The 16840-nt window shown below is 39.3% G+C and overlaps 3 protein-coding genes across 3 annotated transcripts in view; 2 read left to right on the top strand and 1 right to left on the bottom strand.

The window, feature by feature from the left end:
- The window catches only part of LOC115186351 (NACHT, LRR and PYD domains-containing protein 12-like), a gene marked incomplete at both ends in the record, with an annotated part of 347545 nt that overhangs the window by 59356 nt on the left and 271349 nt on the right, over positions 1-16840 (bottom strand). The window lies entirely within an intron of this gene.
- On the top strand, positions 6342-8422 carry LOC115186356 (E3 ubiquitin/ISG15 ligase TRIM25-like). Its single transcript, XM_029746022.1, has 2 exons — positions 6342-7573; positions 8005-8422. The coding sequence occupies exons 1-2, from the start codon at positions 6977-6979 to the stop codon at positions 8176-8178; spliced, it is 771 nt and encodes a 256-aa protein (XP_029601882.1). The 5' UTR covers positions 6342-6976; the 3' UTR covers positions 8179-8422.
- On the top strand, positions 14050-16130 carry LOC115186357 (E3 ubiquitin/ISG15 ligase TRIM25-like). Its single transcript, XM_029746023.1, has 2 exons — positions 14050-15281; positions 15713-16130. The coding sequence occupies exons 1-2, from the start codon at positions 14685-14687 to the stop codon at positions 15884-15886; spliced, it is 771 nt and encodes a 256-aa protein (XP_029601883.1). The 5' UTR covers positions 14050-14684; the 3' UTR covers positions 15887-16130.

Genomic DNA, 16840 nt, shown 5'->3' with positions numbered 1-16840 from the left:
AAATATATTTGTAACTGTTTTCTAGGTAACAGCAATTGTCTTTAATTTGGTAAGGTTCAGTACACATTTGGCGTTTTAGACATTTGGACTTCTGAAGTATACAAAAATATGTTTTCATGAGTTCACTAAGAGATGGGGAGCAATTGCTCCAAAGGGAGGAGAGAGGAGAAGGACATTACCACTTTCTCCAAAAAGAGAAGTTTGTCTTTGGGAAGAAAAAAGGAGTACACTGAAGGGAGGATAGCAGAGGGCAACAGTGGAGAAACGCTCTTTCAACAAAGGTGAGACCAATTTCCCTGAAATGGTTCAAGTCAGTTTTGCCTTGTGTTGTAGTACCAGGTTGAGGACATAGAGGCCAGTGTTACCTCTATCTCTCTCTGTCTCTCCTAGTCTTCCTGGCCTACAATCCCCAGTCTCCCCAGCCTACAATCCCCAGCCTACAATCCCCAGTCTCCCCAGCCTACAATCCCCAGTCTACAATCCCCAGTCTCCCCAGCCTACAATCCCCAGTCCCCCAGCCTACAATCCCCAGTCTCCCCAGCCTACAATCCCCAGTCCCCCAGATTAATTATACATAGTAATTGCAATTAGCTAATTCATATTGTAGTTTACGTCAGCCGAGAGTTAGAAAATATGACTGGTTGTGTTGGGTCAATCTTTCCTCAGTTAGCGCTACGACAAATGTAGCCTACATTTTTTCCGGTTAGGATGATTGTGTTGTTCTATCTATCTATCTATCTATCTATCTATCTATCTATCTATCTATCTATCTATCTATCTATCTATCTATCTATCTATCTATCTATCTATCCTTCTGTGAATATCTGAACCATTTGCATCCAAAAATAAACTGCTCACATTCAGGAGATTAACTTTGTAAGGACTGTGTGTTTTGTGTAAATAGTTTCTGAAAAAAGTGTGTCCAGCTCAAACGCTGATTGTTGCGTCATTGTAAAGTGTCTGTTGTAACGGGGTTCCAACCTACTAATCAACCAGCTTCAGGGACTGTAGAACGGCTGGTAGGAATAATAACAATGGCTGGGCTGATGGGCACTTCAGTGACTTGGAGCCTTTGATTGCCCTGCCTCTGGGAGCCTGTCCACTTGTTACATGATTACTGAGTGAAAGAGAGCCTATGAAAGTTTTCATTGGAGGGTGGCTGACCCCTCTGGTGGCTGAACCTGAGATCAATGAGAGAACTTGTCAGAAAAAACGACAGAGTCCCACTTTCTCTGTCATTGTACAAAGTAGAGAGTGGGGGAAAAATGTGTAAAAATGTATACAGAGGCTCTGGAATTTGTCATAAAAAAAATAAAAATAAAAATTGTGAAAAAGGATTCAAATAAAGTTCCAACAGTACATGAGATGATCAGACTGAACCAACTGCTATCTTAAAATGTTTATTCAGTTAGGAAACAGAGGATGTATTATATAAAGTTATCACACAATTAAAGTTATCACACAATTAAATAATAAATCCTCACTCACACAGACAAACATGGCTTCATTATTGTTCACAGTTTATTATCATAGTTTCTCACAGATAATGAAGCCACTCCTGTATCAGACCCACCAGGGCAGCCTGTTCTAATGAGACGGTCAGGAAGAGAAGACCAGACAAATGGTCCACCCACACAGACCTTGCGGTGAAGAAATCAGAACAGCACCTCTTCAACCTCCGGAGGCTGAAGAAATGTGGCTTGGCCCATAAGACCCTCACAAACTTTTACAGATGCACCATTGAGAGCATCCTGTCGGGCTGTATCACCGCCTGGTACGGCAACTGCACCGCCCTCAATCGCAGGGCTCTCCAGAGGGTGGTGCGTTTTGCCCAACATATCACCGGGGGCAAACTGCCTGCCCTCCAGGACATCTACAGCACCCGGTGTCACAGGAAGGTCAAGAACATAATCAAGGACCTCAGCCACCCGAGGACCTCAGCCACCCGAGGACCTCAGCCACCCGAGGACCTCAGCCACCCGAGGACCTCAGCCACCCGAGGACCTCAGCCACCCAGAGGACCTCAGCCACCCAGAGGACCTCAGCCACCCAGAGGACCTCAGCCACCCAGAGGACCTCAGCCACCCAGAGGACCTCAGCCACCAGAGGACCTCAGCCACTGGTCACTTTAATAATGTTTACTGTTTTACCCACTTCATATGTATATACTGTATTCTAGTCAAGGACTATCCAATTTAATTATTGCTGTCCACATACTATTCTTCAGATATACTACATATTTGATCCATATTACCTATACATCCCTTTACATTTATATATACACTACCGGTCAAAAGTTTTAGAACAATTAAGGCTTTTTCTTTATTTGTACTATTTTCAACATTGTAGAATAATAGTGAAGACATCAACACTATGAAATATCAGATATGGAATCATGTAGTAACCAAAAAAAGTGTTATATTTATATATTTTATATTTGAGATTCTTCAAAGTAGCCACCCTTTGCCTTGATGACAGCTTTGCACAATCTTGGCATTCTCTCAACCAGCTTCATGAGGTAGTCACCTGGAATGCATTTCAATTAACAGGTGTGCCTTGTTAAAGTTAATTTTGTGGAATTTCTTTCCTTCTAAATGCATTTGAGCAAATCAGTTGTGTTGTGACAAGGTAGGGTTGGTATACAGAAGACAGCCCTATTTGGTAAAAGACCAAGTCCATATTATGGCAAGAACAGCTCAAATAAACAAAGAGAAATGACATGAATGTAAAAATAAAGAAAAACCCTTGAATGAGTAAGTGTGTCCCAACATTTGACTGGTACTGTATATATATATATATACTGTATATATGTATGTATGTGTGTGTGTGTGTGTGTGTGTGTGTGTGTGTGTGTGTGTGTGTGTGTGTGTGTGTGTGTGTGTGTGTGTGTGTATATGTGTGTGTATATATATATGTGTGTGTGTATATATATATATGTGTGTGTATATATATATATGTGTGTGTATATATATATATGTGTGTGTGTGTGTGTGTGTGTGTGTGTATATATATATATATATATATATATATATATATATATACACACATATATATATATATATATATACACACATATATATATATATACACAAATATATATACAATATATACTCACAGTATATATATTTATATTCCAGGACTCCAACATTGCTCATCCTAATATTTCTATATTTCTTAATTCCTTTACTTTTTACTGTCACGTTCTGACCAGTAATAGGGGTTATTGGTCATTGTAGTTTGGTCAGGACGTGGCAGGGGGTGTTTGTTTTAGGCGGTTCGGGCAATGTATTTAGGTAGAGGGGTGTTTGGTTTATGTGGTTCGGGCTATGTATTTAGGTAGAGGGTGTTTGGTTTATGTGGTTCGGGCTATGTATTTAGGTAGAGGGGTGTTTGGTTTATGTGGTTCGGGCTATGTATTTAGGTAGAGGGGTGTTTGTTTTATGTGGTTCGGGCTATGTATTTAGGGAGAGGGGTGTTTGTTTTATGTGGTTCGGGCTATGCATTTAGGTAGAGGGGTGTTTGGTTTATGTGGTCCGGGGTTTGTTAGTCTATGTTCTATGTTAGTGTAATTCTATGTTCTGTCTTGTCTATTGTAGTTCTATGTTTAGTTAATTGGGGTTGGACCTTCAATTGGAGGCAGCTGGTTATCGTTGCCTCTGTTTGACTGTCCTATAATTAGGAGTTTGTTTTGTCATGGGGGTTTTGTGGGAGATTGTTGCTGTGTATAGCTTTGTACCTTACTGGCCTGTTCCTTGTCGTTTTGGTTTTCCTTCTTTGTCCTTTAATAAAAGAAGATGAGTGTACATTTTCCCACTGCGTCTTGGTCTAAACCCTACGACACCTGTGACATTTACATTAGGGTGTATTGTTAGATACTACTGCACTGTTGGAACCAGGAACACAAGCATTTCACTACACCCACAATAACATCTACTAAATATGTGTATGTGACCAATAACATTTTTATTTGATTGTATTTTTGAAAGTGTTACATAATTCTCAATCCGCTTTGCGTCGTGCCTAAAAACAGCACTTAGCCGTGGTGCTGTATATTAGCCATATACTGTCACCACTTCCACCGAAGTCGTTTCCTCTCCTCGTTCGGCGGTCGGCGTCACCGGTCTTCTAGTCATTGTCGATCCACTTTTTCATTTTCCATTTGTTTTGTCTTGTTTTCTTACACATCTGGTTTCCATTTCCATCATGAATTGTTGTGTATTTAACCCTCTGTTCTCCCCATGTCCTTGTGTGGAATTGTTTGTTTGTAAGTGCTTGTACTCTGTTACTGGTGCGCATCGGGTTTTGTACCCATGTAGGTTCATTTTGTATTAAACTGCTCCGGCTATTACCTATCTCTGCTCTCCTGCGTCTGACTTCACTGCCACCAGGTCCGCAATCCTTACATATACCACACCTCCTCAGGCCTTATTGCTTATTAGAACACATAAGTGTATTATAAGGCATTATAAAGGTGATTAAAATAATGATACATACGTACTTCATAGAAACTGTTAACCTTCATATATTCTAACAACTCACATTTTAAGATTCATTATGTCATTTGTTCCATGTTAAGGGCTCTAACCAAGGAACAAAACTATTTGTCTCCCTCTTGATGTTGCATGCAGTTCCTCTCTCTCTTCCTCCCTCCCTCTAACCCCACCCCTCTGGCAGAACCAGGAAATCCCTCCCCCTCCCACAAACTCTCTTCTGAGGAAACGAAACTGATCTGAGTCTCTGTGTCGTCTGTCTGTGTGAGAGTGAACAACCGTCCAAATGGCTCAACAGGGAGTTCTGCTGGACCAGGACCAGTTCTGTTGTTCTGTCTGTCTGGATCTACTGAAGGAACCAGTCACCATCCCCTGTGGACACAGTTACTGTAGGAGCTATATTGAGGGCTGCTGGGATCAGGATGTTCTGAAAGGGGTCTATAGCTGTCCTCAGTGCAGACAGACCTTCAGTCCGAGGCCTACTACTTCATTTGTATATACTGTATTCTATATAACTACTGCTGTCCACTTCATATGTATATACTGTATTATATATAACTACTGCTGTCTACTTCATATGTATATACTGTACTCTAGTCCTGGTTCATCCTATATAACTACTGCTGTCTACTTCATATGTATATACTGTATTCTATATAACTACTGCTGTCCACTTCATATGTATATACTGTATTCTATATAACTACTGCTGTCTACTTCATATGTATATACTGTATTCTATGTAACTACTGCTGTCCACTTCATATGTATATACTGTATTCTATATAACTACTGCTGTCCACTTCATATGTATATACTGTATTCTATATAACTACTGCTGTCTACTTCATATGTATATACTGTATTCTATATAACTACTGCTGTCCACTTCATATGTATATACTGTATTCTATATAACTACTGCTGTCTACTTCATATGTATATACTGTACTCTAGTCCTGGTTCATCCTATATAACTACTGCTGTCCACTTCATATGTATATACTGTATTCTATATAACTACTGCTGTCCACTTCATATGTATATACTGTATTCTAGTCCTGGTTCATCCTATATAACTACTGCTGTCCACTTCATATGTATATACTGTACTCTAGTCCTGGTTCATCCCATATAACTACTGCTGTCCACTTCATATGTATATACTGTATTCTATATAACTACTGCTGTCCACTTCATATGTACATACTGTATTCTAGTCCTGGTTCATCCTATATAACTACTGCTGTCCACTTCATATGTATATACTGTATTCTATATAACTACTGCTGTCCACTTCATATGTATATACTGTTTTCCAGTCCTGGTTCATCCTATATAACTACTGCTGTCCACTTCATATGTATATACTGTATTCTAGTCCTGGTTCATCCTATATAACTCCTGCTGTCCACTTCATATGTATATACTGTATTCTAGTCCTGGTTCATCCTATATAACTACTGCTGTCCACTTCATATGTATATACTGTATTCTATATAACTACTGCTGTCCACTTCATATGTATATACTGTATTCTATATAACTACTGCTGTCAACTTCATATGTATATACTGTATTCTATATAACTACTGCTGTCCACTTCATATGTATATACTGTATTCTAGTCCTGGTTCATCCTATATAACTACTACTGTCTACTTCATATGTATATACTGTATTCTAGTCATGGTTCATCCTATATAACTACTACTGTACATCTACTATTCTTCAGATATACTACAGATGTACTCCAAATTGTCTATGCATCACATCACAGTACACAGTATATATATATATATATATATATATATATATATATATATATATATATATATATATATATATATATATATATATATATATATATATCATTGCTTGTCCTAATATTTTCATTGACTTTTTAGATTTGCCCTCTGTGAGCTAGGAACACAAGCATTGTTAGATATTACTGCACTGTTGGAGCTGGGAACACAAGCATTTCCCTTCACCCACAATAACATCTGATAAATATGTGTATGAAACCAATAAAATAAAATGTGATTGTATTGTTGAAAGTGTTAGATAATTCTCAATCCGTGTTGTGTCTTGTCTAAGAACAGCCCTTAGCCGTGGTTCTGTATAATAACCATATATCACACCTCCTCAGGACTTATTGATTTATAAGGCATTATAAAGGTCATTAATATAATGATACATACGTACTTCATAGAAACTGTTAACCTTCATATATTCCAGCAACTCACATTTTAAGATTCATTATGTCATTTGTTCCATGTTAAGGGCTCTAACATTGGAACAAAATTATTTGTCTCCCTCTTGCTGTTGCATGCAGTTCCTCTCTCTCTTCCTCCCTCCCTCCCTATAACCCCACCCCTCTGGCAGAACCAGGAAGTCCATCCCCCTTCACAAACTCTCTTCTGAGGAAACGAAACTGATCTGAGTCTCTGTGTCGTCTGTCTGTGTGAGAGTGAACAACCGTCCAAATGGCTCAGCAGGGAGTTCTGCTGGACCAGGACCAGTTCTGTTGTTCTGTCTGTCTGGATCTACTGAAGGAGCCGGTCACTACTGCCTGTGGACACAGTTACTGTAGAAGCTGTATTGAGGGCTGCTGGGATCAGGATGTTCTGAAAGGGGTCTATAGCTGTCCTCAGTGCAGACAGACCTTCAGTCCGAGGCCTACGCTGAGTAAAAATAACATGTTGGCTGAGGTGGTGGAGAAACTGAGGAAGACAGGACTCCAGGCTGCTCCCCCTCCTGCTCTGTGCTATGCTGGACCTAGAGATGTGGCATGTGATGTCTGCACTGGGACCAGAAAGCAGAAAGCCCTCATGTCCTGTCTGGTGTGTCTGGCTTCTTACTGTGAGACTCACCTCCAATCTCACTATGAATCTCCTGCTTTGAAGAAGCACAAGCTGGTCAAAGCCACCGCACAACTACAGGAGAAGATCTGCTCTCATCATGACAAACTGCTGGAGGTTTACTGTCGTACCGATCAGCAGTGTATCTGTTATCAGTGTTTGATGGATGAACATAAAGGCCATGATACAGTGTCAGCTGCAGCAGAGAGGACTGAGAAACAGGTAAGACCAGAACAACTTGTTGGTGACTGTCTGATAAACAAAGAATTAAAGATACAGTAGGAACTAAGGCTGTTTGAACATGAGATCATTGAAATAAATGGATCCTCAGCAGAACAAATATGAACACAAACCTTGAGTATATTGATATGTTAACCCAGATTCTCCAGATGTATCACCATTTTATAATGTCAAACACTATTATCATTCTGAATGGCCTTTTATGAGTCCAAAGTTCAGTCTCAACCTGTTGATACATGTAGTCCTACCATACAAACTATAATCATTCACATAGCAACAAATAAATATCATTTAGTAAATGGACCATCCATTTTTTAGACCTTCCTCTCTATGGGCCCTATGTCACATTACTATACTATTGATCTACTGGACTAATAAAGCTTGACAGCTCATTGAAGAGTGATTCTCCACAGAGGCAGCTGGGGATGAGTCAGCAGAAGGTCCAGCAGAGATTCCAGGAGAGAGAGAAGGAGCTGAAGGAGCTCCAACAGGCTGTGGAGTCTTTCAAGGTGAGTATTGTTGACCAGAGGAGACACACCATTTCACCTGTCTCCTCCAGTCAGAGAGAGAGAGAGAGAGAGAGGTAGAGGGGCCCCTATCCAATCCCACTGACCCCACTGTTGGGAACAGGTTGTCACTGCTGAGGCAGTGGAGAAAGTAGAGGAGGATGGGTCAAGGCTGAGGGATCCTGAGAGGATCCCTGTGAGTAGTAGATCTGTGACAGCACAGAGGGATGGGCCAACCAGTGATATATGCTTCAGTAAGGTTGGCTTCTTAGTGTTCATAGCAAATGGTTATCAACTGTACCGCAGAAATGGAATGTAAATCACAGAAAGAAAATGTGTTTTGGTGGCAGCTGCAGAGAAGTATTTGGTCATACTAGATTTGACTTCAGAAGAGTTCCAGGGTGTGTTGAGTGGTGGTGTCCCGTCCTCCCAGGCCGTTGGCCTGGTGCAGGAGCAGATAGGGTCAAAGTAGTGGAATGGGGGTAGTGGGTTTTAATGAGTGTAGGGTTAGTTGGCCTGGTGCAGGAGCAGATAGGGTCAAAGTAGTGGAATGGGGTAGTGGGTTTTAATGAGTGTAGGGTTAGTTGGCCTGGTGCAGGAGCAGATAGGGTCAAAGTAGTGGAATGGGGTAGTGGGTTTTAATGAGTGTAGGGTTAGTTGGCCTGGTGCAGGAGCAGATAGGGTCAAAGTAGTGGAATGGGGTAGTGGGTTTTAATGAGTGTAGGGTTAGTTGGCCTGGTGCAGGAGCAGATAGGGTCAAAGTAGTGGAATGGGGGTAGTGGGTTTTAATGAGTGTAGGGTTAGTTGGCCTGGTGCAGGAGCAGATAGGGTCAAAGTAGTGGAATGGGGTAGTGGGTTTTAATGAGTGTAGGGTTAGTTGGCCTGGTGCAGGAGCAGATAGGGTCAAAGTAGTGGAATGGGGTAGTGGGTTTTAATGAGTGTAGGGTTAGTTGGCCTGGTGCAGGAGCAGATAGGGTCAAAGTAGTGGAATGGGGTAGTGGGTTTTAATGAGTGTAGGGTTAGTTGGCCTGGTGCAGGAGCAGATAGGGTCAAAGTAGTGGAATGGGGTAGTGGGTTTTAATGAGTGTAGGGTTAGTTGGTCTGGTGCAGGAGCAGATAGGGTCAAAGTAGTGGAATGGGGTAGTGGGTTTTAATGAGTGTAGGGTTAGTTGGTCTGGTGCAGGAGCAGATAGGGTCAAAGTAGTGGAATGGGGTAGTGGGTTTTAATGAGTGTAGGGTTAGTTGGTCTGGTGCAGGAGCAGATAGGGTCAAAGTAGTGGAATGGGGGTAGTGGGTTTACCTCAGGTAACTTATTATTAACTATCCTTGTAGGTTTACCTCAGGTAACTTATTATTAACTATCCTTGTAGGTTTACCTCAGGTAACTGATTATTAACTATCCTTGTAGGTTTACCTCAGGTAACTTATTATTAACTATCCTTGTAGGTTTACCTCAGGTAACTTATTATTAACTAACCTTGTAGGTTTACCTCAGGTAACTTATTATTAACTATCCTTGTAGGTTTACCTCAGGTAACTTATTATTAACTATCCTTGTAGGTTTACCTCAGGTAACTTATTATTAACTATCCTTGTAGGTTTACCTCAGGTAACTTATTATGAAATATCCTTGTAGGTTTACCTCAGGTAACTTATTATTAACTATCCTTGTAGGTTTACCTCAGGTAACTTATTATTAACTATTCTTGTAGGTTTACCTCAGGTAACTTAGTATTAACTATTCTTGTAGGTTTACCTCAGGTAACTTATTATTAACTATCCTTGTAGGTTTACCTCAGGTAACTTATTATTAACTATCCTTGTAGGTTTACTTCAGGTAACTTATTATTAACTATCCTTGTAGGTTTACCTCAGGTAACTTATTATTAACTATCCTTGTAGGTTTACCTCAGGTAACTTATTATTAACTATCCTTGTAGGTTTACCTCAGGTAACTTATTATTAACTAACCTTGTAGGTTTACCTCAGGTAACCTATTATTAACTAACATTGTAGGTTTACCTCAGGTAACTTATTATTAACTATCCTTGTAGGTTTACCTCAGGTAACTTATTATTAACTATCCTTGTAGGTTTACCTCAGGTAACTTATTATTAACTATCCTTGTAGGTTTACCTCAGGTAACTTATTATTAACTATCCTTGTAGGTTTACTTCAGGTAACTTATTATTAACTATCCTTGTAGGTTTACCTCAGGTAACTTATTATTAACTATCCTTGTAGGTTTACCTCAGGTAACTTATTATTAACTATCCTTGTAGATTTACCTCAGGTAACTTATTATTAACTATCCTTGTAGGTTTACCTCAGGTAACTTATTATTAACTATCCTTGTAGGTTTACCTCAGGTAACTGATTATTAACTATCCTTGTAGGTTTACCTCAGGTAACTTATTATGAACTATCCTTGTAGGTTTACCTCAGGTAACTTATTATGAAATATCCTTGTAGGTTTACCTCAGGTAACTTATTATTAACTATCCTTGTAGGTTTACCTCAGGTAACTTATTATTAACTATTCTTGTAGGTTTACCTCAGGTAACTTAGTATTAACTATTCTTGTAGGTTTACCTCAGGTAACTTATTATTAACTATCCTTGTAGGTTTACCTCAGGTAACTTATTATTAACTATCCTTGTAGGTTTACCTCAGGTAACTTATTATTAACTATCCTTGTAGGTTTACCTCAGGTAACTTATTATTAACTAACCTTGTAGGTTTACCTCAGGTAACTTATTATTAACTAACCTTGTAGGTTTACCTCAGGTAACTTATTATTAACTATCCTTGTACGTTTACCTTAGGTAACTTATTATTAACTAACCTTGTAGGTTTACCTCAGGTAACTTATTATTAACTATCCTTGTAGGTTTACCTCAGGTAACTTATTATTAACTATCCTTGTAGGTTTACCTCAGGTAACTTATTATTAACTAACCTTGTAGGTTTACCTCAGGTAACTTATTATTAACTAACCTTGTAGGTTTACCTCAGGTAACTTATTATTAACTATCCTTGTAGGTTTACCTCAGGTAACTTATTATTAACTATCCTTGTAGGTTTACCTCAGGTAACTTATTATTAACTATCCTTGTAGGTTTACCTCAGGTAACTTATTATTAACTATCCTTGTAGGTTTACCTCAGGTAACTTATTATTAACTATCCTGGTAGGTTTACCTCAGGTAACTTATTATTAACTATCCTTGTAGGTTTACCTCAGGTAACTTATTATTAACTATCCTTGTAGGTTTACCTCAGGTAACTTATTATTAACTATCCTTGTAGGTTTACCTCAGGTAACTTATTATTAACTATCCTTGTAGGTTTACCTCAGGTAACTTATTATTAACTATCCTTGTAGGTTTACCTCAGGTAACTTATTATTAACTATTCTTGTAGGTTTACCTCAGGTAACTTATTATTAACTATCCTTGTAGGTTTACCTCAGGTAACTTATTATTAACTATCCTTGTAGGTTTACCTCAGGTAACTTATTATAAACTAACCTTGTAGGTTTACCTCAGGTAACTTATTATTAACTATCCTTGTAGGTTTACCTCGGGTAACTTATTATTAACTATCCTTGTAGGTTTACCTCAGGTAACTTATTATTAACTATCCTTGTAGGTTTACCTCAGGTAACTTATTATTAACTATCCTTGTAGGTTTACCTCAGGTAACTTATTATTAACTATCCTTGTAGGTTTACCTCAGGTAACTTATTATTAACTATCCTTGTAGGTTTACCTCAGGTAACTTATTATTAACTATCCTTGTAGGTTTACCTCAGGTAACTTATTATTAACTATCCTTGTAGGTTTACCTCAGGTAACTTATTATTAACTATCCTTGTAGGTTTACCTCAGGTAACTTATTATTAACTATCCTTGTAGGTTTACCTCAGGTAACTTATTATTAACTAACCTTGTAGGTTTACCTCAGGTAACTTATTATTAACTAACCTTGTAGGTTTACCTCAGGTAACTTATTATTAACTATCCTTGTAGGTTTACCTCAGGTAACTTATTATTAACTATCCTTGTAGGTTTACCTCAGGTAACTTATTATTAACTATCCTTGTAGGTTTACCTCAGGTAACTTATTATTAACTATCCTTGTAGGTTTACCTCAGGTAACTTATTATTAACTATCCTTGTAGGTTTACCTCAGGTAACTTATTATTAACTATCCTGGTAGGTTTACCTCAGGTAACTTATTATTAACTAACCTTGTAAGTTTACCTCAGGTAACTTATTATTAACTAACCTTGTAGGTTTACCTCAGGTAACTTATTATTAACTATCTCTGTGTCGTCTGTCTGTGTGAGAGTGAACAACCGTCCAAATGGCTCAACAGGGAGTTCTGCTGGACCAGGACCAGTTCTGTTGTTCTGTCTGTCTGGATCTACTGAAGGAACCAGTCACCATCCCCTGTGGACACAGTTACTGTAGGAGCTATATTGAGGGCTGCTGGGATCAGGATGTTCTGAAAGGGGTCTATAGCTGTCCTCAGTGCAGACAGACCTTCAGTCCGAGGCCTACTACTTCATTTGTATATACTGTATTCTATATAACTACTGCTGTCCACTTCATATGTATATACTGTATTATATATAACTACTGCTGTCTACTTCATATGTATATACTGTACTCTAGTCCTGGTTCATCCTATATAACTACTGCTGTCTACTTCATATGTATATACTGTATTCTATATAACTACTGCTGTCCACTTCATATGTATATACTGTATTCTATATAACTACTGCTGTCTACTTCATATGTATATACTGTATTCTATGTAACTACTGCTGTCCACTTCATATGTATATACTGTATTCTATATAACTACTGCTGTCCACTTCATATGTATATACTGTATTCTATATAACTACTGCTGTCTACTTCATATGTATATACTGTATTCTATATAACTACTGCTGTCCACTTCATATGTATATACTGTATTCTATATAACTACTGCTGTCTACTTCATATGTATATACTGTACTCTAGTCCTGGTTCATCCTATATAACTACTGCTGTCCACTTCATATGTATATACTGTATTCTATATAACTACTGCTGTCCACTTCATATGTATATACTGTATTCTAGTCCTGGTTCATCCTATATAACTACTGCTGTCCACTTCATATGTATATACTGTACTCTAGTCCTGGTTCATCCCATATAACTACTGCTGTCCACTTCATATGTATATACTGTATTCTATATAACTACTGCTGTCCACTTCATATGTACATACTGTATTCTAGTCCTGGTTCATCCTATATAACTACTGCTGTCCACTTCATATGTATATACTGTATTCTATATAACTACTGCTGTCCACTTCATATGTATATACTGTTTTCCAGTCCTGGTTCATCCTATATAACTACTGCTGTCCACTTCATATGTATATACTGTATTCTAGTCCTGGTTCATCCTATATAACTCCTGCTGTCCACTTCATATGTATATACTGTATTCTAGTCCTGGTTCATCCTATATAACTACTGCTGTCCACTTCATATGTATATACTGTATTCTATATAACTACTGCTGTCCACTTCATATGTATATACTGTATTCTATATAACTACTGCTGTCAACTTCATATGTATATACTGTATTCTATATAACTACTGCTGTCCACTTCATATGTATATACTGTATTCTAGTCCTGGTTCATCCTATATAACTACTACTGTCTACTTCATATGTATATACTGTATTCTAGTCATGGTTCATCCTATATAACTACTACTGTACATCTACTATTCTTCAGATATACTACAGATGTACTCCAAATTGTCTATGCATCACATCACAGTACACAGTATATATATATATATATATATATATATATATATATATATATATATATATATATATATATATATATATATATATATATATATATATATATATATATATATATATATCATTGCTTGTCCTAATATTTTCATTGACTTTTTAGATTTGCCCTCTGTGAGCTAGGAACACAAGCATTGTTAGATATTACTGCACTGTTGGAGCTGGGAACACAAGCATTTCCCTTCACCCACAATAACATCTGATAAATATGTGTATGAAACCAATAAAATAAAATGTGATTGTATTGTTGAAAGTGTTAGATAATTCTCAATCCGTGTTGTGTCTTGTCTAAGAACAGCCCTTAGCCGTGGTTCTGTATAATAACCATATATCACACCTCCTCAGGACTTATTGATTTATAAGGCATTATAAAGGTCATTAATATAATGATACATACGTACTTCATAGAAACTGTTAACCTTCATATATTCCAGCAACTCACATTTTAAGATTCATTATGTCATTTGTTCCATGTTAAGGGCTCTAACATTGGAACAAAATTATTTGTCTCCCTCTTGCTGTTGCATGCAGTTCCTCTCTCTCTTCCTCCCTCCCTCCCTATAACCCCACCCCTCTGGCAGAACCAGGAAGTCCATCCCCCTTCACAAACTCTCTTCTGAGGAAACGAAACTGATCTGAGTCTCTGTGTCGTCTGTCTGTGTGAGAGTGAACAACCGTCCAAATGGCTCAGCAGGGAGTTCTGCTGGACCAGGACCAGTTCTGTTGTTCTGTCTGTCTGGATCTACTGAAGGAGCCGGTCACTACTGCCTGTGGACACAGTTACTGTAGAAGCTGTATTGAGGGCTGCTGGGATCAGGATGTTCTGAAAGGGGTCTATAGCTGTCCTCAGTGCAGACAGACCTTCAGTCCGAGGCCTACGCTGAGTAAAAATAACATGTTGGCTGAGGTGGTGGAGAAACTGAGGAAGACAGGACTCCAGGCTGCTCCCCCTCCTGCTCTGTGCTATGCTGGACCTAGAGATGTGGCATGTGATGTCTGCACTGGGACCAGAAAGCAGAAAGCCCTCATGTCCTGTCTGGTGTGTCTGGCTTCTTACTGTGAGACTCACCTCCAATCTCACTATGAATCTCCTGCTTTGAAGAAGCACAAGCTGGTCAAAGCCACCGCACAACTACAGGAGAAGATCTGCTCTCATCATGACAAACTGCTGGAGGTTTACTGTCGTACCGATCAGCAGTGTATCTGTTATCAGTGTTTGATGGATGAACATAAAGGCCATGATACAGTGTCAGCTGCAGCAGAGAGGACTGAGAAACAGGTAAGACCAGAACAACTTGTTGGTGACTGTCTGATAAACAAAGAATTAAAGATACAGTAGGAACTAAGGCTGTTTGAACATGAGATCATTGAAATAAATGGATCCTCAGCAGAACAAATATGAACACAAACCTTGAGTATATTGATATGTTAACCCAGATTCTCCAGATGTATCACCATTTTATAATGTCAAACACTATTATCATTCTGAATGGCCTTTTATGAGTCCAAAGTTCAGTCTCAACCTGTTGATACATGTAGTCCTACCATACAAACTATAATCATTCACATAGCAACAAATAAATATCATTTAGTAAATGGACCATCCATTTTTTAGACCTTCCTCTCTATGGGCCCTATGTCACATTACTATACTATTGATCTACTGGACTAATAAAGCTTGACAGCTCATTGAAGAGTGATTCTCCACAGAGGCAGCTGGGGATGAGTCAGCAGAAGGTCCAGCAGAGATTCCAGGAGAGAGAGAAGGAGCTGAAGGAGCTCCAACAGGCTGTGGAGTCTTTCAAGGTGAGTATTGTTGACCAGAGGAGACACACCATTTCACCTGTCTCCTCCAGTCAGAGAGAGAGAGAGAGAGAGAGGTAGAGGGGCCCCTATCCAATCCCACTGACCCCACTGTTGGGAACAGGTTGTCACTGCTGAGGCAGTGGAGAAAGTAGAGGAGGATGGGTCAAGGCTGAGGGATCCTGAGAGGATCCCTGTGAGTAGTAGATCTGTGACAGCACAGAGGGATGGGCCAACCAGTGATATATGCTTCAGTAAGGTTGGCTTCTTAGTGTTCATAGCAAATGGTTATCAACTGTACCGCAGAAATGGAATGTAAATCACAGAAAGAAAATGTGTTTTGGTGGCAGCTGCAGAGAAGTATTTGGTCATACTAGATTTGACTTCAGAAGAGTTCCAGGGTGTGTTGAGTGGTGGTGTCCCGTCCTCCCAGGCCGTTGGCCTGGTGCAGGAGCAGATAGGGTCAAAGTAGTGGAATGGGGGTAGTGGGTTTTAATGAGTGTAGGGTTAGTTGGCCTGGTGCAGGAGCAGATAGGGTCAAAGTAGTGGAATGGGGTAGTGGGTTTTAATGAGTGTAGGGTTAGTTGGCCTGGTGCAGGAGCAGATAGGGTCAAAGTAGTGGAATGGGTAGTGGGTTTTAATGAGTGTAGGGTTAGTTGGCCTGGTGCAGGAGCAGATAGGGTCAAAGTAGTGGAATGGGGTAGTGGGTTTTAATGAGTGTAGGGTTAGTTGGCCTGGTGCAGGAGCAGATAGGGTCAAAGTAGTGGAATGGGGGTAGTGGGTTTTAATGAGTGTAGGGTTAGTTGGCCTGGTGCAGGAGCAGATAGGGTCAAAGTAGTGGAATGGGGTAGTGGGTTTTAATGAGTGTAGGGTTAGTTGGCCTGGTGCAGGAGCAGATAGGGTCAAAGTAGTGGAATGGGGTAGTGGGTTTTAATGAGTGTAGGGTTAGTTGGCCTGGTGCAGGAGCAGATAGGGTCAAAGTAGTGGAATGGGGTAGTGGGTTTTAATGAGTGTAGGGTTAGTTGGCCTGGTGCA

The sequence above is a fragment of the Salmo trutta genome, unplaced genomic scaffold, assembly GCF_901001165.1.
Source record: "Salmo trutta unplaced genomic scaffold, fSalTru1.1, whole genome shotgun sequence".
Taxonomy (NCBI): domain Eukaryota; kingdom Metazoa; phylum Chordata; class Actinopteri; order Salmoniformes; family Salmonidae; genus Salmo; species Salmo trutta.
The sequence above is the reverse complement of the archived record's forward strand: the minus strand, read 5'-3'. Positions and strand labels throughout refer to the sequence as shown.

What these genes read in the sequence shown, in the direction of transcription:
- LOC115186356 (XM_029746022.1), top strand. Translation starts at nt 6,977, where the DNA reads ATGGCTCAGCAGGGAGTTCTGCTGGACCAGGACCAGTTCTGTTGTTCT. An exon ending in CAGAGAGGACTGAGAAACAG is followed by an intron (nt 7,574 to 8,004) that starts GTAAGACCAGAA and finishes GATTCTCCACAG; the next exon opens with AGGCAGCTGGGGATGAGTCA.
- LOC115186357 (XM_029746023.1), top strand. Translation starts at nt 14,685, where the DNA reads ATGGCTCAGCAGGGAGTTCTGCTGGACCAGGACCAGTTCTGTTGTTCT. An exon ending in CAGAGAGGACTGAGAAACAG is followed by an intron (nt 15,282 to 15,712) that starts GTAAGACCAGAA and finishes GATTCTCCACAG; the next exon opens with AGGCAGCTGGGGATGAGTCA.